The 22,669-nt window shown below is 37.9% G+C and overlaps 1 protein-coding gene across 7 annotated transcripts in view; it reads right to left on the bottom strand.

Moving 5' to 3' along the window:
• The window catches only part of ZRANB3 (zinc finger RANBP2-type containing 3), a 295,604-nt gene that overhangs the window by 132,685 nt on the left and 140,250 nt on the right, over positions 1-22,669 (bottom strand). For all 7 annotated transcript variants that reach the window (XM_027590261.1, XM_027590262.1, XM_027590263.1 and 4 more), the window contains one exon: positions 1,188-1,366. In XM_027590261.1, coding sequence (XP_027446062.1) covers positions 1,188-1,366 — 179 coding nt within the window. The remainder of the gene's footprint in view (positions 1-1,187; positions 1,367-22,669) is intronic.

The raw sequence follows: 22,669 nt of genomic DNA on the forward strand, positions 1-22,669 counted from the left end.
ATATTCGCCTCTACTTAATTGTAGAAAATTATTTCCTAAAAAATAAGGAAAACTATATGAACTAAATAAAAGATGACAGAAGATACATATTTTAAGAAAATTAAATGTAAACTTTCAGATAAAATATAGCTAACAAAAAGTGGCTATAAATACCTCAGTTCATTCTACATTCTCTAAATCCTTAAGTCTTAAATTTTATACAGTTTTACTGAAGAAGAGGAAATTTATAATTATTGCCAACATTTTATTTTGACTATGTAAATACTGTCCAAATTTCCTTAGACCCATAAAAATATATTTTATAGAATTTTAGTTCAAAGGTCAAAAGAGAAAAGGCCTCCAACTATTTTGTCAGGACATTCACAAAGGCCAAAATTATTTCTACAAATAGTCTTTATGTTAACAATCCTAGAGAACACAATACAATAAAATCATAATAAAAAATGTAACTATTAACAGACATTTATTTCAAATATGTATATTGCTTTTTATTTGAGGATCAGAAAGTGGTAATTTTGAACTTCTGGAAACATGATAATTTGCATAACTCACCTAGAAACACAATGTAACAAATTACTAATATTCAAATAGATTGGTTTATCCCAATGGCTAGAAAACAAATTTTAAAAACCCAGTAGCTATTTTATGATTTATTTTTGGGAGATACTTCAAATAATCACAAAGCGAGAATATTCAATATAGAAAATATTAAAATTATAAATATAATAAAGAAAATAAAACTGGTTAATACTAATTTTGAGTTATATATAAAACTTGCATATTAACCAACAACTTGGAAAGGAAAATCTGCCATTGATGCAGACAACAAAAGCTCACAACGTTCAAATCAATCATTGAAAAGTTGGGAAATTTAATTTCCAACCACAAAATCATCAGCTTTAAGTATATTTAAAGTATTTATAAAATAGATATATTACATAAATCTTCAAAAGTATATGTATTTACATTTAAAAATATATCACAAAGGAATTAAACATCAAATATACTGTTGGGTTTCAGATAAATAATTCATATTTAAAAATGTAAAATAAAATTCTCCACACTATTCTCTTAGTTCCAAATTATGACTTATAGATTGTACTTTATTCCAAACATCAGTATACACTAAATACATGGAAAGCTTTTTTTTTTCCCCCCCCCTTTAATGATGAAAAAATCATTCTTACCCCACGTCAGTTTTATTCTGAATAACACTGATATCTTCTGGACCCAGCTCCGGGATCCATTTCTCTATTTCTTCTGTCCAGGGATATCTCAAAGATGAAGGGACCACTATTAAAAGAGGCCATTCCTCCTTATAGAAGTAAGCAATTGCAATTGCCTGGATTGTCTTTCCTAGACCCATCTAAAATAAAAATAAATTAGAAATACATAAATATACAAGTAAATAAATGCTGAAATATTTTGAATGAAAATATTAATCAAATATTTACTTAAGAGTATTATCATCAAATATGACCTCACTGATATGAGGAATTCTTAATCTCAGGAAACAAACTGAGGGTTGCTGGAGTGGTGGGGGGGTGGGAGGGATGAGGTGGCTGGGTGATAGACATTGGGGAGGGTATGTGCTATAGCAAGTGCTGTGAATTGTGCAAGACTATTGAATCACAGATCTGTACCTCTGACACAAATAATGCAATATATGTTAAGAATAAAAAAAAAGAAGAAGAAGATAGCAGGAAGGGAAGAATGAAGGGGGGAATCAGAGGGGGAGATGAACCATAAGAGACGATGGACTCTGAAAAACAAACTGAGGGTTCTAGAGGGGAGGGGGTGGGGGGATGGGTTAGCCTGGTGATGGGTATTAAAGAGGGCACGTTCTGCGTGGAGCACTGGGTGTTATGCACAAACAATGAAACATGGAACACTACATCCAAAACTAATGATGTAATATATGGTGATTAACATAACAATAAAAAATTAAAAAAAGAGCATTATCAAAATAATTTTCTAACGTAAAATCAATTGGATTACATAGTTAATAAAAAGCACAAGGTTATGAGGACTTTTAAAATTCATTAAGCAAATTATGTTATTTTCTAACCATTTGTGACTGGACTTAGAGACAAAATAACCTGTTATTTAAAATATTAGTTATATTGAATTCACATAACTTAATTTTATAAAGATGTACATGACCATTTATAAGTTCATCTCTTAGAGAGCACAAGGGTAAATGCCTTACCTATACAACACAATATCATGTTATTTTAAAGCTAGAATAAGCCCTAAATCATGCACATTTTACAAAAGAAATGGGCATACAGTGGTTAAAGTCTCTATTCAACTTAACATTAATTGAATGCAAATCGAGTGTGAGAACCCAGGTCTCTGGTGTCTTCCCACTTAATTGTTTTCACACTTATATCATAATGCCCCATTTCTAAGCAGTACCCATTTAAAAAGTAGTTAATAAATGAATGTTTTTAGTGGTTTTGTTCCTAACGGCCAGAATACGAAGACAACCCAAATGTACTTCAACTGGTACATCGATAAAAACTGGGGTACATCCATGTAATAGAATACTATTTATCAATAAAAAGGGAGCAAACTATTGCTATACACAACACATTGCATTTTGCTAAATGAAAGAAGTCAAATTCAAAAGCCACATACCATATGATTCCATTTTTATGTCATACAGAAAAGACATCAGAGTCGAGGAGTGGGAGGAGGGGAGCAGCATGAGGGAACTTTTGAGATGATGGGGCTGTTTTGTATTTTGATTGTGGTGACAGTTCCATGCCTGTATACATTTGTCGACCTATAGAACTGCGCATTTAAAACGGATGAATTTACCTAAGAGAGTGAATTACACCTCAATAACACTGACTTCTTTAAAAAAGTAGTTATTATTGTGGATATAAGAGAAAGACTAAAAGATGTAAGGACTCCTGACTTGATGTTTCAAAGAGAAAAAAGATATAGATACCTAATACAGTTAATTGAAAATGAATTTTAAATGCTGAGCAAAATTAAATAAAAGACAAAAAGGAAGTCTGGGATTTTTAGCAAGTCTCCACTAAGAAAATCTTGTTTTATGTATTTTTCATTAAACTACTGCTGTTAACAATGACAAAAGTAATCCCAGAATATTCAAGCAAGTTAACATTTATTTCAATCACACTCAGAAAGAGAAAACTAGTGTGAATTACTTAGGAAGATGTTCTTTTGATTGGAATAAAGACTGTCAAATGGAGACAAGGTAAATGAAATGTAGTAAGTGACTTTGTTTCTGACCTGGTGTTCAGTAAGTGCTCAGATATTTGAATCCATGAATGAATTAATGAGTAAATAAAGATCAAGATCGTTAAATTCTGTGGGAGAGGCAAAACCCAGGCAGAGAAAAAACAGGAAGGAATACTGAAAAGACTTTAGTGCAAGAGCAGTAATATTAGCTAACATTTCAAAGTTCTGAGGCAAATCACATTCAAAAATAGAGCCAAAGCAGGGGCGCCTGGGTAGCTGGGTGGCTCAGTCACTTTAGCATCTGGCTCTTGATTACAGCTCAGGTCATGATCCCAGGGTTGTGAGAGTGAGCCCTGAGTTGGGCTCTGTGCTGTGTGTGGAGCCTGCTTAAGATCCTTTCTCTCCCTCTGCCCCTCCCCCACAAAAGAGAAAAAAAAAAGAGTCAAAGCTAAGTCTAAAACTTTTAATGTGTACAAATAGCCTAAATGTCCATCAGTGGTTGAGCCGATAAAGAAGTCATGGTATATATATATATATATATATACACTGGAATATTATTTGAGAAAAAAGGAAATCCTGCCATTTGCCACAACCTGGATGGAGTGTGAGGACATGATGCTAAGTGAAATAAGCCAGACAGCGAATGATAGATACTGCATGGTATCATGTATACATACAATCTTTGGACAAAAAAGAAAGAGAGCAGCAAACTCACAGTAACGGAGAGTAAAAAAGTGGTTGTGGGGCTAAGGGACAGGGAGAATGGGGAGAGGTTGGTAAAAGCGTACAAACTTTCAGCTGTAAGATGAGTAAGGTCTGAGGAACTAATGGACAGCATTGTGACTACAGTTGATAACAGTGTTGTATGACTGAGGTTTGGTGAGATGGTGCAACTAGGATGGTCTCAACAAAAGAAAACAAAATGAAAAACCCAGAAAAGTATAGATATGTGCGATGAGTGATGTGTTAAATGTATAGGGGCAATCCTTTCACACTATATACGTGTGTCAGGTCATCATGATGCATACGTTATAGGTCTTGGAATTTATTTTTCTGCTATACCTCAGTAAACCTAAAATTATAAAAAATACTGGATATGTAAGCTTTTAATATTGAAACAAGATCCATTTGCAGGATCTTGTTATGAGAAAAATCGTTTCCTATCTAGGGTTTGAAGAATAAAATTCTGGTTAGGTTAGGCAGGGCTTGGTAACTGGGTAACTTAGGAATATAGACACACATACACACACACATCCTACATAGTTTAGTACAAAATGAAATCATTTTACAGCCTAATATTCTATATCTCTTTCTAAGGAATAGCATACAACCCCAACCTTTAGGCCTACACAGCCAAATTTAAGATTTATTTGATGGTAGTAGACCTAATCCTAATAGAAATAAATAACTTTTACATAACTCAGTTTCATAAAACCAAACCTAAGAGCAATTATGCACCAACATCTGGTATAATGACTGGTATATTTTCTTGTCCTCAAAAGCCTACCAATCCTCATAGCTGAACCCACTTAAACATCACTAGATTCTGGGACCAATATGATTCCAAGGCAGCAGAAATTTATAAATTACAGATGTTTCCTGGCTTGCTTATCCCTAACAACTATGACAAAGGAGCACAATTCCAGGAACTGAGCCATGTTCAATTCTGTGTGTGTAGACCATACCACCAAGTAACTCTGTGCCATAGCTATGGTTACCTGGCTTTGCTTCTGGCAGTGGGTTCATGGATCATTTTCTTAACTTCTATTTCTCTGGAAAGAGGGGTTTGTTTCTTACCCTAATTTTCTGGAAAGTAGAAGTCTTTCTGCCTCAGATTCTATTACTGGATCTTTTGCTTGCTGCTCATCCTTTGCTTGCTGCTAAATTTACTTGGAGCCTGTCTACCTAGAATTTTGTGTACTTCATGCAGTGGGGCCAACAGTTATCTCTGTGTTAACCTGCCAGGCACCTTAATTAAATTCCCTAATATTGCCTGCTACTGATATCAGGGTCACAGGTCTTCAACAGGGATGTGTGGAAACAAAAACTGAAACAAAAGGTAGGAAAAAAGTTGGGAAAAGAGAAGTTATGGATTGAAAAAAGAGAGGGAACTGACATAAATACAGGAAAGAATAAGAATAATCAAGATGTGCTGAAAAGTTAATCTCATTAGAAGTTTGAATTTATTTTTATTTTCTAGTTCCCTAATCCTGATTTCTTGTATATTTGCTATATTACACCACATGAATAAGTTTTTAATTCCAGATATGTCATTTTTCACCTCTAAAATGAACATCAGAATCTTTTAAAATATATTTTTAGATTCTTTTCAATAGATTAAATTTTCCACTGAAATTTTTATCTATTCATTTCTGTTGTCCACCACTTCCTTGATTCTCTTGAATTAAAAAACACTGTTATTTTAAAATCTCTTTCTGATAAAACCAAAATCTGGTGAACTGTGGACTCTATTACCTAATTTTCCTTTTGGTACTGTTTCTCAGCATCCCTTATATTTTTAAATGGATTCTAGAAAGTGACTGGTGAAGAAATTATAGAAGCTTTGGATGATATCTTCCCCCAGACAGAAATTAGGTTAAGTTTTCTTTTGGAATACAAATTGAGTAAAAGCAGATACCTCATTCCCTTTATGTCTTGGGTTAGGCAAGTTTATTTCATATCTGCCCTTATTCCTAGGGTATGGTCTTTACTACTAGGGGGTGTACTTCTGGAGGTCACAACAAGCCCAGGCAGGATATTTACCAAGATTTTTCTCCCTTGACAAGGCACAACTCTGATATATGTCCTCAGCACCGCAATAATGCTAAAATCTCTGCCTTGTTCTTTCCCGTCCAACTACAAATTTCTGCTGGGCTTTTTGGAGTCGCATCCTGGGCATGTACATTTTAAGAAATGGTCAATGAGACTGTCAGCGGGGCAAGATGGCAGAGGAGTAGGAGACCTGGATTTCGTCTGGTCTCAGGAATTCAGCTGAATAGGGATCAAACCATTCCGAACACCTACGAACTCAACAGGAGATCGAAGAGAAGAATAGCAACAACTCTCTGAACAGAGAAGCGACCACTTACTAGAAGGTAGGACGTGCGGAGAAGTGAATCCAAGGCGATATTCGGGAGGATGGGGGGGGACGGGGCCTCCGCCGCTTCTGGCAAGTGATAGAGCCCCGAGAACAAAATTGGAACTTTTAGAAATCGGCTCCGCTGAGGGACGTCGCTCCAGTGGCTAAGCTGGGGATGGAACCCTCGAGGGACAGCGTGGTCTCAGGACCCTCAGGGTCACAGAAAGACCGGGGGTGCCTGAGTGCAGCAGAGCTCCCAGGTATTGGAGCGGGGAAGCCGGCTGCAGAGACGGAGCCGAGGTGTGGGCTCTCAGCTCGGGGTTGCCATAAACTGTGATCGGTGACAGTCGGGCCACTGCTCCTCCAGCAGGGACCCAACAAGCGGCAAAGCTGGGGAGACTCCCCTTCCTCCACGGGGAGGAGTGGCGCAGGAGTGCACCGCAGGGATCTGCTGGGTTGGGAGACTCCACACGGGGTCGGGTGCCAGAGATAGAAATGCTCGGTCACAGGTCGGGTGAGCACGGAGTGCGGCCGGAGACCGGGGAGATGGGAGTGACTGCTTTTCTCTGGGAGCGCACTGAGGAGCGGGGCCCCGAGTTCTCAGCTCCTCCGGGAGGAGATTGGGAGGCCACCATTTTCACTCTGGTCCTCCAAAGCTGCACCGAGAGCTTGCAGGGAACAAAAGCTCCTGAGAGTAAACCCGAGCAGGTTGCTTAGCCCCGACCAACATGGGCAGGGCAATTCCGCCTCCGGCAAAGACATTTGGGAACCACGGCAACAGGCCCCTCCCCCAGAAGATCACCACGAAGAGCCAGCAAGCCAAGACCAAGTTTACCCATCAAGGAGAACGGGAGAACTCCAGTGCTAGGGGGAATATTACACATAGAATTCATGGCTTTTTTACCATGATTCATTAGTTTTTCAAAGTTAATTTTTTAACTGTTTTTTTTTTGAATTTTTCTTTTTCCCTTTTTCAACCAATATCTTATCAATCCCTTTTTTAAAAAAACATTTTTTATTTTTCATTTTTAGAGTCATATTTTATACCTTCATAGTATTTACCCCTATTTTTGGCATATATATATAAGTTGTTCTCTCTTCAAAATTTTGAGATACAGTTAATTGTAACAGATCAAAATATACCCTACATCACTAGTGTATGGCTTTGTTCTAGTCTCCTGCCTGATCACATTCTCTCCCTTTTTGTTCTTTTCTTTTTTTTTTAATGTTCTTTCTTTTTTCAAACAACTTCTTATCTTATCAATTCCTTTTATAAAATCTTTTATAATTTTCATCTTTACAGTGATCTTCCAACCCTTCATTGTATCAACCCTTATTTTGTACTGATATAAGTCTTTCTTCCTTTAAAATTTTAGGAGACACTTTCTTCTAACAGACCAAAATACACCCAAAATCTAGTGTGTGGCACTGATCTATGCACTAGCCTGATCACATTTGATCATATTCTGTTTTTTTTTGTTTTGTTCTGTTTTTGTTTGTTTTTATCTTTTTCTTTATTTTTTTCTCTTTCCTTTTTCTTTCTTTCTCTTTCTTTTCCCCTGGTTTCAGGTCTTTTCTGATTTGTATAGAGTATATTTGCTGGGGACATTGTTAACCTGTTAGCATTTTGTTCTCTCATTCATCTATTCTCCTCTGAACAAAATGACAAGACAAAAAAAAACACCTCAGCAAAAAGAACAAGAGGTAGTACCGTCTGCCAGGGACCTACTCAATACGGACATTGGTACGATGCCGGACCTAGAGTTCAGATTCATGACTTTAAAGATATTAGCTGGGCTTGAAAAAAGCGTGGAAGTTATTAGAGAAACCCTTTCTGGAGAAATAAAAGAACTAAACTCTAACCAAGTCGAAATCAAAAAGGCTTTTAATGAGGTGCAATCAAAAATGGGGGCACTAACTGCTAGGATAAATGAGGCAGAAGAGAGAACCAGCAATATAGAAGACCAAATGATGGAAACTAAAGAGGCTGAGAAAAAGAGAGATAAACAACTACAGGATCATGAGGGCAGAATTCGAGGGATAAGCGATACGATAAGAAGAAACAATATTAGAATAACTGGGATCCCAGAAGAAGAAGAAAGAGAGGGGCAGAAGGTATATTGGAGCAAATAATAGCAGAGAACTTCCCTAATGTGGGGAAGTAAACAGGCATCAAAATCCAGGAGGCACAGAGAACCCCTCAGAAAATCAATAAAAATAGGTGAACAACCCGACATCTCATAGTAAAACTAATGAGTCTCAGAGACAAAGAGAAAATCCTGAAAGCAGCTCGGGAGAAGAGAAATGTAACCTACAATGGTAGAAACATTAGATTGGCAACAGACCTATCCACAGAGACCTGGCAGGCCAGAAAGGACTGGCATGATATCTTCAGAGCATTAAACGAGAAAAATATGGAGCCAAGAATACTATATCCAGCCAGGCTATCACTGAAAATAGAAGGAGAGATAAAAAGCTTCCAGGACAAACAAAAACTAAAGGAATTTGCAAACACGAAACCAGCCTTACAAGAAATATTGAAAGGGGTCCTCTAAGCAAAGAGAGAGTCTAAAAGCAGCATAGATCAGAAAGGAACACAGACAATATACAGTGACAGTCACCTTACAGGCAATACAATGGCACTGAATTCATATCTTTCAATAGTTACCCTGAATGTAAATGGGCTAAATGCCCCAATCAAAAGACACAGGCTATCAGATTGGATTAAAAAACAAGACCCATCGATATGCTGTCTGCAAGAGACTCATTTTAGACCCAAAGATACCCCCAGATTGAAAGTGAGGGGGTGGAAAACCATTTACCATGCTAATGGATACCAAAAGAAAGCTGGGGTGGCAATCCTTATATCAGACAAATTAGATTTTAAACCAAAGACTGTAATAAGAGATGAGGAAGGACACTATATCCTACTTAAAGGGTCTATCCAACAAGAAGATCTAACAATCGTAAATATGTATGCCCCTAACATGGGAGCAGCCAATTATATAAGGCAATTAATAACAAAAGCAAAGAAACACATTGACAACAATACAATAATACTGGGGGACTTTAACACCCCCTGACTGAAATGGACAGATCATCTAAGCAAAAGACCAACAAGGAAATAAAGACTTTAAATGACACACTGGACCAAATGGACTTCACAGACATATTCAGAATATTCCATCCCAAAGCAACAGAATACACATTCTTCTCTAGTGCCCATGGAACATTCTACAGAATTATCACATCCTAGGTCACAAATCAGGTCTCAACCAGTACCAAAATATTGGGATTATTCCCTGCATATTTTCAGACCACAATGCTTTGAAACTAGAACTCAATCACAAGAGGAAAGTTGGAGAGAACTCAAATAAATGGAGGCTAAAGAGCATCCTACTAAAGAATGAATGGGTCAACCAGGAAATTAAAGAAGAATTTAAAAATTTCATGGAAACCGATGAAAATGAAAACACAACTGTTCAAAATCTTTGGGATACAGCAAAGGCAGTCCTAAGAGGAAAGTATATAGCAATACCAGCCTTTCTCCAGAAACAAGAAAGGTCTCAAATACACAAACTAAATCTACACCTAAAGGAGCTGGAGAAAGAACAGCAAATAAAGCCTAAACCCAGCAGGAGAAGAGAAATAATAAAGATCAGAGCAGAAATCAATGAAATAGAAACCAAAAGAACAGGAGAACAAATCAACAAAACTAGGAGCTGGTTCATTGAAAGAATTAACAAGATTGATAAACCCCTGGCCAGACTGATCAAAAAGAAGAGAGAAATGACCCAAATCAACAAAATCATGAATGAAAGAGGAGAGATCACAACCAACACCAAAGAAATACAAACAATTATAAGAACATATTATGAGCAACTATGTGCCAGAAAATTAGATAACCTGGAAGAAATGAGTGCATTCCTAGATTTGTATCAACTACCAAAATTGAACCAGGAAGAAAGAAAACCTGAACAGACCTATAACCACTAAGGAAATTGAAGCAGTCATCCAAAATCTCCCAACAAACAAAAGCCCAGGGCCAGATGGCTTCCCAGGGGAATTCTATCAGACATTTAAAGAAGAATTAATACCTATTCTCCAGAAACTGTTCCAAAAAATAGAAATGGAAGGAAAACTTCCAAACTCATTTTATGAGGCCACCATTACCTTGATCCCAAACCAGACAAAGACCCCATCAAAAAGGAGAATTATAGACCAATATCCTTGATGAACATGGATGCAAAAAGTCTCACCAAAATACTAGCCAAGAGGATCCAACAGAACATTAAAAGGATTATTCACCATGACCAAGTGGGATTTATCCCTGGGCTGCAAGGCTGGTTCAACATCCGCAAATCAATCAACGTGATACAATACATTAACAAAAGAAAGAACAAGAATCATATGATCCTCTCAATAGATGCAGAAAAAGCATTTGACAAAGTACAGCATCCTTTCTTGATCAAAACTCTTCAGAGTATAGGGATAGAGGGTACATACCTCAATATCATAAAAGCCATCTATGAAAAACCTACAGCGAATATCATTCTCAATGGGGAAAAGCTGAGAGCTTTTCCCCTAAGGTCAGGAACGCGGCAGGGATATCCACTATCACCACTGCTATTCAACATAGTATTAGAAGTCCTGGCCACAGCAATCAGAGAACAAAAAGAAATCAAAGGCATCCAAATCGGCAAAGAGGAAGTCAAACTCTCACTCTTTGCAGATGATATGATACTTTATGTGGAAAACCCAAAAGACTCCACCCCAAAACTGCTAGAACTCGTACAGGAATTCAGTAAAGTAGCAGGATATAAAATCAATGCACAGAAATCAGTGGCATTCGTATACACCACCAACAAGACAGAAGGGAGACAAATCAAGGATTCGATCCCATTTACAATTGCACCCAAAACGATAAGATACCTAGGAATAAATTTAACCAAAGAGTAAAAGGATCTGTACTCAGAAAACTATAAAATACTCATGAACGAAATTGAAGAAGACACAAAGAAATCGAAAAACGTTCCATGCTCATGGATTGGAAGAACAAACATTGTGAAGATGTCAATGCTACCTAGAGCAATCTACACATTCAATGCAATCCCCATCAAAATACCATCCACTTTTTTCAAAGAAATTGACCAAATAATCCTAAAATTTGTATGGAACCAGAAGAGACCCCGAATAGCCAGAGGAATATTGAAAAAGAAAAGCAAAGCTGGCGGTATCACAATTCCGGACTTCCAGCTCTATTACAAAGCCGTCATCATCAAGACAGTATGGTACTGGCAAAAAAAGAGACACATCGATCAATGGAACAGAATAGAGAGCCCCGAAATGGACCCTCAACTCTATGGTCAACTTATCTTTGACAAAGCAGGAAAGAATGTCCAATGGAAAAAAGACAGTCTCTTCCACAAATGGTGTTGGGAAAATTGGACAGCCACATGCAGAAGAATGAAACTGGACCATTTCCTTACACCACACACAAAAATAGACTCCAAATGGTTGAACGACCTAAACGTGAGACAGGAGCCCATCAAAATTCTAAAGGAGAACATAGGTAGCAACCTCTTCGACCTCAGCCGCAGCAACTTCTTCCTAGAAACATCGTCAAAGGCAAGGGAAGCAAGGGCAAAAATGAACTATTGGGATTTCATCAAGATAAAAAGGCTTGCACAGCAAAAGAAACAGTCAAGAAAACCAAAAGACAACCGAAAGAAAGGGAGAAAATATTTGCAAATGACATATCAGATAAAGGGCTAGTATCCAAAATCTATAAAGAACTTCTTAAACTCAACCCCCAAAGAACAAATGATCCAATCAAGAAATGGGCAGAAGACATGAACAGACATTTTTCCAAAGAAGACATCCAAATGGCCAACATACACATGAAAAAGTGCTCCACATCGCTCGGCATCAGGGAAATCCAAATCAAAGCCTCAATGAGATACCACCTCACACCAGTCAGAATGGCTAAAATGAACAAGTCAGGAAACGACAGATGTTGGCGGGGATGTGGAGAAAGGGGAACCCTCCTACACTGTTGGTGGGAATGCAAGCTGGTGTAGCCACTCTGGAAAACAGTATGGAGGTTTCTCAAACAGTTGAAAATAGAGCTACCATATGATCCAGCAATTGCACTACTGGGTATTTACCCCAAAGATACAAATGTAGGGATCCGAAGGGGTACGTGCACCCCAATGTTTATAGCAGCAATGTCCACAGTAGCCAAACTGTGGAAAGAGCCAAGATGTCCAACGACAGATGAATGGATAAAGAAGATGTGGCATATATACACAATGGAATATTATGCAGCCATAAAAAGAAATGAGATCTTGCCATTTGCAACGACGTGGATGGAACTGGAGGGTGTTATGCTGAGTGAAATAAGTCAATCAGAGAAAGATATGTATCATAGGACCTCCATGATATGAGGAATTCTTAATCTCAGGAAACAAACTGAGGGTTGCTGGAGTGGTGGGGAGGGGGATGGGGTGGCTGGGTGACAGACATTGGGGAGGGTATGTGGTATGGTGAGCGCTGTAAATTGTGCAAGACTGTTGAATCACAGATCTGTACTTCTGAAACAAATCATGCAACATATGTTAAGAAAAAAGAAAAAGAAGAAGAAAATAGCCGGAGGGGAAGAATGAAGGGTAGTAAGTCGGAGGGGGAGACGAACCATGAGAGACGATGTACTCTGAAAAACAAAACTGAGGGTTCTACAGGGGAGTGGGGTGGGGGGATGGGTTAGTTCTGGTCAATAATTTGGACTCTATACATTCCCTCAACCACCCATCAACAGAATGACTAGGAGGAGGAACCCCCGAAATAGAAAAGACTTAGAGATTATAACTTATGCCACAGATTTACAAATGGATGCAGATATAACCAAGATGTCGGAGATGGAAATCAGGCTAGCCATTGTGAAGACAATGGCTAGAATGGAGAAATTGATTAATGGCAACGTAGAGTCTCTAAGGGCAGAAATGAAAGCTGAATTGGCAGAACTTAAAAATGCTATCAATGAGATCCAATCCAATCTAGATAATCTAACAGCTAGGGTAACTGAGGCAGAAGAACAAATAAGCGACCTGGAAGACAATATAATAGATAAAAAGGGAAAAGAGGAGGCCAGGGAAAAACAACTCAGAATCCATGAAAATAGAATCAGAGAAATAAACGACACCATGAAGCGTTCCAATGTCAGAATAATTGGAATCCCGGAGGGAGTGGAGAGAGAGAGAGGACTAGAAGATGCATTTGAGCAAATCGTAGCTGAGAACTTCCCTAATCTGGGGAATGAAACAAACATTCGCGTCCTAGAGGGAGAGAGGACCCCTCCCAAGATCACGGAAAACAGGCCAACACCCCGGCATGTAATAGTAAAACTTGCAAATCTTTGAACCAAGGAAACCATCTTAAGGGCAGTTAGGGGGAAGAGATTCCTTACGTACAGAGGGAGGAACATCAGAATAACGTCAGACCTATCCACAGAGACCTAGCAAGCCAGAAAGGCCTGGCAAGACATATTCAGGGTACTAAATGAGAAGAACATGCAGCCAAGAATACTTTATCCTGCAAGGCTTTCATTTAGAATGGATGGAGAGATGCAGAGCTTCCACGACTGGCAGAAAGTGAAAGAATATGTGACCACTAAGCCGGCCCTGCAAGAAATATTAAGGGGGGTTCTATAAAACGAGAAAGACCCCAAGAGTGATATACAACAGAAATTTACAGGGACAATGTATAAAAACCATGTCTTCACAGGCAACATGATGACAATTAATTCATATCTTTCAATAATCACCCTCAACGTGAATGGCCTAAATGCTCCCACAAAATGGCATACGGTTCCAGATTGGATAAAAAGACAGGACCCATCCATATGCTGTCTACAAGAGACTCATTTTGAACCTAAAGATACATCCAGACTGAAAGTGACAGGATGAAGGTCCATCTTCCATACCAGCAGACCTCAAAAGAAAGCTGGGGTAGCAATTCTTATATCAGACAAATTAGATTTTAAACTAAAGTCTGTAATTAGAGACACAGAAGGACACTATATCATTCTTAAAGGGTCTATCCAACAAGAAGATCTAACAATTGTAAATATCTATGCCCCCAACATGGGAGCAGCCATCTACATAAGCCAACTGTTAACCAAAATAAAGAGTCGTATTGATAACAATATGTTAATTGTAGGAGACCTCAATACTCCACTTTCAGCAATGGACAGATCATCTAAGCAGAAAATCAACAAGGAAACAAGAGCTTTGAATGATACACTGGATCCGATGGACCTCATAGATATTTACAGAACATTCTACCCTAAAACGACAGAATACTCATTCTTCTCGAGTGCACATGGAACTTTCTCCAGAACAGACCACATACTGGGTCACAAATCAGGTCTCAACCGATACCAAAAGACTGAGATTATTCCCTGCATATTCTTAGGCCACAATGCTTTAAAACTGGAACTCAATCACAAGAAAAAATTTGGCAGAAATTCAAACACTTGGAAGCTAAAGACTGCTGGGCTCAAGGATGTTTGGGTCAACCAGGAAATCAAAGAAGAACTTAAGGAATTCATGGAAATCAATGAGAACGAAAACACTTCAGTCCAAAACCTATGGGATACTGCGAAGGCGGTCCTAAGGGGGAAATACATAGCCATCCAAACCTCACTCAAAAAAATAGAAAAATCCCGAATTCACCAACCAACTCTACACCTTAAAGAACTAGAGAAAAAGCAACAAACGATGCCGAAGCCATGTATTAGACAAGAAATAATTAAAATTAAAGCAGAGATCAATGAATTAGAAACCAGAAACACAGTAGATCAGATCAACTAAACTAGAAGTTGGTTCTTTGAAAGAATTAATAAGATCGATAAACCACTGGCCAGACTTATCCAAAAGAAAAGAGAAAGGACCCAAATTAATAAAATTATGAATGAAAGGGGAGAGATCACGACTAACACCAGGGAAATGGAAACAATTATTAGAAATTATTATCAACAACTATATGCCAATAAAATGAGCAATCTGGATGAAATGGAGGCCTTCCTGGAAACCTATAAGCGGCCAAGACTGAAACAGGAAGAAATGACAATCTGAATAGGCCAATAACCAGTAACGAGATTGAAGCAGTGATCAAAAACCCCCCAAAAAACAACAGTCCAGGACCTGATGGATTCCCTGGGAAATTCTACCAAACATTCAACAAAAAAATAATACCTATTCTCCTGAAGCTGTTTCAAAAAATAGAAACAGAAGGAAAACTTCCAAACTCATTCAATGAAGCCAGCATTACTTTAATCCCCAAACCAGGCAAAGACCCCATCAAAAAGGAGAATTTCAGACCAATATCCCTGATGAATATGGATTCCAAAATCCTCAACAAAATCCTAGCTAATAGGATCCAACAATACATTAAAAGGATCATCCACCATGACCAAGTGGGATTTATCCCCGGGACGCAAGGGCGGTTCAACGTTCGCAAATCAATCAATGTGATAGAACACATTAATAAGAGGAGGGAGAAGAACCATATGGTCCTCTCAATTGATGCAGAAAAAGCATTTGACAAAATACAACATTCTTTCCTGATTAAAACTCTACAGAGTATAGGGATAGAGGGAACATTCCTCAAGTTCATAAAATCCATCTATGAAAAACCCACAGGGAATATCCTCCTCAATGGGGAAAAGCTGAGAGCCTTTCCCTTAAGTTCAGGAACACGTCAAGGATGCCCACTCTCGCCCCTATTGTTCAACATAGTACTAGAAGTCCTAGCAACAGCAATCAGACAACAGAAAGAAATAAAAGTATTCAAATCGGCAAAGAATAAGTCAAACTCTCTCTTTTCACAGACGACGTGATACTTTATGTGGAAAACCCAAAAGACTCCACCCCCAAATTACTAGAACTCATACAGCAATTCAGTAATGTGGCAGGATACAAAATCAATGCACAGAAATCAGTTGCTTGCTTATACACTAACAACGCAACTGTAGAAAGAGAAATTAGAGAAATGATTCCATTTACAATAGCACTAAAAACCATAAGATACCTCGGAATAAACCTAACCAAAGAGGTAAAGGATCTATACTCTAGGAACTACACAACACTCATGAAAGAAATTGAAGAAGACACAAAAAAGATGGAAAAATATTGCATGCTCATGGATCGGAAGAATAAACACTGTTAAAATGTCTATGCTACCCAGAGCAATCTATACCTTCAATGCCATCCCGATCAAAATTCTAATGACATTTTTCAAAGTGCTGGAACAAACAATCCTAAAATTTGTATGGAATCAGAAAAGACCCCGAATCGCCAAGGAAATGTTGAAAAAGAAAAACAAAGCTGGGGGCATCACGTTGCCCGATTTCAAGCTATATTATAAAGCTGTAATCACCAAGACAGCATGGTACTGGCACAAAAACAGACATATAGACCAATGGAACAGAATAGAGAACCCAGATATGGACCCTCAACTCTATGGTCAAATAATCTTTGACAAAGCAGGAAAAAACATGCAATGGAAAAAAGTCTCTTCAATAAATGGTGCTGGGAAAATTGGACAGCCACATGCAGAAGAATGAAACTCGACCATTCTCTAATACCATTCACAAAGATAAACTCAAAGTGGATGAAAGACCTCAATGTCAGACAGAATCCATCAAAATCCTAGAGGAGAACATAGGCAGTAACCTCTTTGACATTGTCCACAGCAACTTCTTTCAAGATACATTTCCAAAAGCTAGTGAAACAAAAGCAAAAATGAACTTTTGGGACTTATCAAGATAAAAAACCTCTGCACAGCAAAGGAAACAGTCAACAAAACAAAGAGAAAACCCACAGAATGGGAGAAGATATTTGCAAATGACACTACAGATAAAGGGCTGGTATCCAAGATCTATAAAGAACTTCTCAAACTTAACACCCAAAAAACAAATAATCAAGTCAAAAAGTGGGCAGAAGATATGAAAAGACACTTCTCTGAAGAAGACGTACAAATGGCTAACAGACACATGAAAAATGTTCATCATCATTAGCCATCAGGGAAATGCAAATCAAAACCACATTGAGATACCACCTTACACCAGTTAGAATGGCAAAAATTGACAAGGCAAGAAACAACAAATGTTGGAGAGGTTGTGGAGAAAGGGGAACCCTCTTACACTGTTGGTGGGAATGCAAGTTGGTACAGCCACTTTGGAAAACAGTGTGGAGGTTCCTCAAAAAGTTAAAAATAGAGCTACCCTATGACCCAGCAATTGCACTCCTGGGTATTTCCCCCAAAGACACAGATGTAGTGAAAAGAAGGGCCATATGCACCCCAATGTTCATAGCAGCAATGTCCACAACAGCCAAACTGTGGAAAAAGCTGAGATGCCCTTCAACAGATGAATGGATAAAGAAGATGTGATCCATATATACAATGGAATGTTACTCAGCCATCAGAAAGGATGAATACCCTACTTTTACATCAACATGGATGGGACCAGAGGAGATTATGCTAAGTGAAATAAGTCAAGCAGAGAAAGTTAATTATCATATGGTTTCACTTATTTGTGGCACATAAGGAATAGCATGGAGGACATTAGGAGAAGGAAGGGAAAAATGAAGGGGGGGAATCGGAGGGAGAGATGAACCATGAGAGACTATGGACTCTGAGAAACAAACAGGGTTTTAGAGGGAAGGGGGGAGGGGGGATTGGTTAGCCCGTTTATAGGTATTAAGGAGGGCATGTACTGTATGGAGCACTGGGTGTTATATGAAAACAATGGATCGTGGATCATCACATCAAAAACTAATGATGTACTGTATGGTGACTAACATAATAAAATTTTTTAAAAAAGTAAGTAAAAATTAAGAAATAAGGAGACATTTTAAAAAGAATGAAAGATTCCCAAGCCAGTGAGTCTTAAGTGTAAAAAATGGAAGGATTAATTTAGCTAAGAAGGTAATGTGTTGAATACAAGAATAAACAATGGGAGCAAAGCAAAGGGTATGATAAAGAGTCTGATTCCATTTTTAATGTTTGAATGCTGACAGCTTTTAAGCCCCATTAGTCCTCCTTACCCTCTTGCCCTAAATCCGGGCAAGCTGATAAGAAATGTGGGCATTACTTCCTTTAGCATCAGAGGGAAATTCAAAACCACACAACCACACAGCCCTCATGTTGAAAACCATGATCTTAGGACAATTCCATGAACCCAATAAAAAAACAAAGTCAGTCTCCTTTCCTTGTTCTCTCATGTATCCTCTTACAGGCACAATTCAGTAGAAAATAAAATCTCATGGAACATCCTTGAATAAAACATGATTCAAACTAAAAGTATATGACTAAAATCTCATGCTCCCATTAAAGAAAGAGTGGACCACATAATACCAGAAAATTGAGTTCTAGATAAAATTTGTAAATAGGAAAATAATTGCTGGACAATATTTTTACTATATATATATATATATATATGAACTTTAACAAAAATGCACTTATATTATAAGTATTTTCCAAAGAATTAAAATAGCATAACATTCAATTATAAACCAAAAACACTCTCAAATAATGTGGGTATAAGAAAGTAACTATACTGAATAGGTGGTTCAAAGTCTTTGGCTCTCACTACAAAAGAATTTGTTAAAGTAAAATGGTCCAGTGTTTCAAGATGATTAAGTCTAAATCAACTATTAAGAATCAAAGGCACAGGGGCGCCTGGGTGGCTCAGATGGTTAAGCATCTGCCTTCAGCTCAGGTGATGATCTCCAGGTCCCTGCTCAGCAGGGAGTCTGTTTCTCCCTCTTCCTCTGCCTCTCCCCACTGCTCCTGCTCTCTTTCTCTCTCTGTCTCAAATGAATAAATTAAAAAAAAAAAAAAAAGAACCAAAGACATACTCAATAATGGTACAACTATCTAGGTACTACATAAGAAGAATTAAATAGAATACTTTAACTTCAAATATACATTTTATCAATGTATTCAAAATAATAAATCACTATTTTATTTAGGAGAATAAATTTGGATTTTCTATATGTCTTATTCCACAAAATTAGTAAGAGCAATTAAACAACAACAATCTTAACTGACACACAGAATTTCATTTTTTCTTTTTTTTTAAAGATTTTATTTATTTATTTTGACAGAGAGAGATAGTGAGAGCAGGAACACAAGCAGGGGGAGTGCAGGCTTCCTGCCGAGCGGGGAGCCTGATACGGAGCTCGATCCCAGGACCCTGGGATCATGACCTGACCTGAAGTCAGAAGCTTAATGACTGAGCCACCCAGGCACCCCAGAATTTCATTTTCAATTTTTTGTATTGTCATTGCATTTATACAGCAAATGCATGAATCAGAAAATGCCTTCTGATTGAGAATTTTGTTTGACTAGAAGTTTCCAATTAAAAAAATTTTTTTTGGAAGTTTCCAGTTTTAAAGTTATAAGCAATTTCTATTTTTAGGGTAAGGATGTAGGTTCATCTTTAGAGTAGGTGATCAATTTGTTCTAGATGAGATTCCTTTAAAGAAGACTTTTAGATATGCAGACTTTAAATCTTAATGACAGACTGAATTGAGTAAAGAAACCCACATATAGAAATGTCAGACTAAAATCCTAAATTCAATTATTTATTACTGTTAAGGAGATGTATGGTTTAGCAGAACTATTTCTGTATCCTTGTAGATTAAATTATATAGGCATACCTCATGTTACTACACATGATTTATGTAATCTGCAAATAGTGTTTTTCAAAAATGGAAAGTTTGTGGAAACTCTACGTCAAGCAAATCTACTTGTGCCATTTTTTGAATAGCATTTGCTAATTTCATGTATCTGTGTCACACTTTGGTAAATTCCTGCAATATTTCAAACTTTTTTATTATAATTATATTTGATTATGTGATCTATGATCAGGAATCTTCCATGTTACTATTATAATTGTTTTGGGGCACCACAAACCACACCCATATAAGATGGCAAACTTAAATAAGTATTGTGTGTGTTCTGACTATTCCACTGACAAGCTGTTCCCCCATCTATCTCCCTCTCCTTAGACCTCTCTATTTCCTAAGACACAACAATATTGAAATGAGGCCAATTAACAACCCTACCATGGCCTCTAAGTGTTCATGTGAAAGGAAGAGTTGCATGTCTCTCACTTTAAATCAAAAGCTAGAAATGATTAAGCTTAGTGAGGAAGGTATGTCAAAAGCTGAGAAAGGCCAAAAGCTGGGCCTCTTGTACCAAACAGTTGCCAAGTTGTGAAACATTCTTGAAAGAAATTAAAAATGCTACTTCAGGGAACACACAAATGATAAAAGAGCAAAAGAGCCTTATTACTGATGTGGAGAAGGTTTCAATGGTCTGGACTGAAGAGCAAGCCAGCCACAACATTCCCTTAACCAAAGCTGAATCCAGAGCAAGGCCCTAACTCTTCAATTCTGTGAAGGCTGAGAAGTGAGGAAGCTGCAGAAGAAAAGTCTGAAGCTAGCAGAGGCTGGTTCAAAAGCTGTCTTCAGAACATAAAAGTGCAAGGGGAAGTCACAAGTGCTGGTGTAGAAACTGCAGCAAGTTCTCCAGAAGATCTTGCTAAGAACATTAATGAAGGGGCTACACTAAACAACAGATTTTCAGTGTAAACGAAACAGCCTTCTATTGAAAGAAGATGCCATCTAGGACTTCATAGCTAGAGAGGAGAAGTCAATGACTGGCTTGAAAGCTTCAGAGGACAGGCTGAGTCTCTGGGTAGGGGCTAGTATGGCTGGTGGCTTTAAGTTGAATCCAGGGCTCATTTACATTCCAAAAATCCTACAGTCTTTAAGAATTATGCTCAGTCTACTCTGCCTGCATTCTACAAATGGAACAAAATGGATGTTTTTGTTCCTGGATGACAGCACATCTGATTACCACATGGTTAGCTGACTATTTTAAGCCCACTCTTGAGACCTACTGCTCAGAGAAAGAGATGCATCTCAAAATATCACCGCTCATTGACAATGCACCTGGCCCCCCAAGAGCTCTGATGGAAAGAAAGGTACAATGAGATGAATGTTGTTTTCTTGCCTGCTAACACAACATCCTTCCTGCAGCCCACGGGTCAAGGAGTAATTTTGACACTGAAGCCTTACTATTTAAGAAACACATTTTGTAACTGAACAGCTGTCAGAGTGATTCCTCTGATGAATCTGAGCAGTCAATTGAAAACATTTTGGAGAGTATTCACCATTCTAGATGATATTAAGAACATTCATCGTGATTCATGGTAAGTGGTAAAAATATCAACATGAATAGGAGTTTGGAAAAAGTTGATTCCAACCCTCTTAGATGACTTTGAAAGGTTCAAGATGTTAGTGGAGGAAGTAACCGCAGATGTGATAGAAATAGCAAGAGAACCAGAATTAGAAGTGGAGCCTGAAGATGTGATGAATTGGTATAATCTAACATAACACTTTAACAGATGAGGACTTTCTTCTTATGGATGTGGAAAGAAAGTGGCTTCTTGACATGGAAACTACTTCTGGTGAGGATACTGTGAAGATTGTCAAAATGAAAACAAAGGATTTAGAATATTACATAAACTTGGTAGATAAAGCAGCGGCCAAGTTTGAGAGGACTGACTCCTATTTTGAAAAAAGTTCTACTTTTACGCAGTTTATGTGGGTAAAATGCTATCTCAAACGGTATCACATGCTACAAAGAATTGTTTGTGTACTTTAAAGTTTTTACTTAAATTCCAGTTAGTTAACATACAGGATAATATCAGTTTCAGGTGTACAATACAGTGATTCAACACTTCCATAAAACACCTGGGTCTTAATTTAAGAAAGTGCCACAGCCACCCCAATCTGCAGCAATTACCAACCTGATCAGTGAGCAGTCATCATCAAGGTAAGACCATCTGGCAGCAAAAAAATTATGACTTGCTGAAAGCTCAGATGTTGGTAGAGTGGTTTGGTAGACAGGTCTCCCCAAAATATGCCAATTTGTCATTAAGATTATTTTGAGTTAGTAACAATTAAAACCCTACAGATTTAGGAAAAGCTCGTTACCTCCCCCACAATTGCCAAAAAGAATGTAGATGGAGGATTTGCTCTAGGAAGAGACCTATCACTATAGATAACTGCATTGTAATATGTATGTATGTAATAGGTATGGAAGACAGTCAGGAAAGTCCTTTATGTCCCGTTGTTTCTAAATGGCCCAGCCAACAATTATGTACCAGTTACTCTTTCATCATCATGTGAGTTGCATTCCTTCCCTTTTAAGTCCAACATCTCTACCCCTTTCTTTTTGGTTCAAAATGATATATATACCTTTTTAAACTGTCTTTGGAATTGCATTTCTATGTGGATTCCC

The sequence above is a fragment of the Zalophus californianus genome, chromosome 3 (genome assembly GCF_009762305.2).
Source record: "Zalophus californianus isolate mZalCal1 chromosome 3, mZalCal1.pri.v2, whole genome shotgun sequence".
NCBI classification, from domain to species: domain Eukaryota; kingdom Metazoa; phylum Chordata; class Mammalia; order Carnivora; family Otariidae; genus Zalophus; species Zalophus californianus.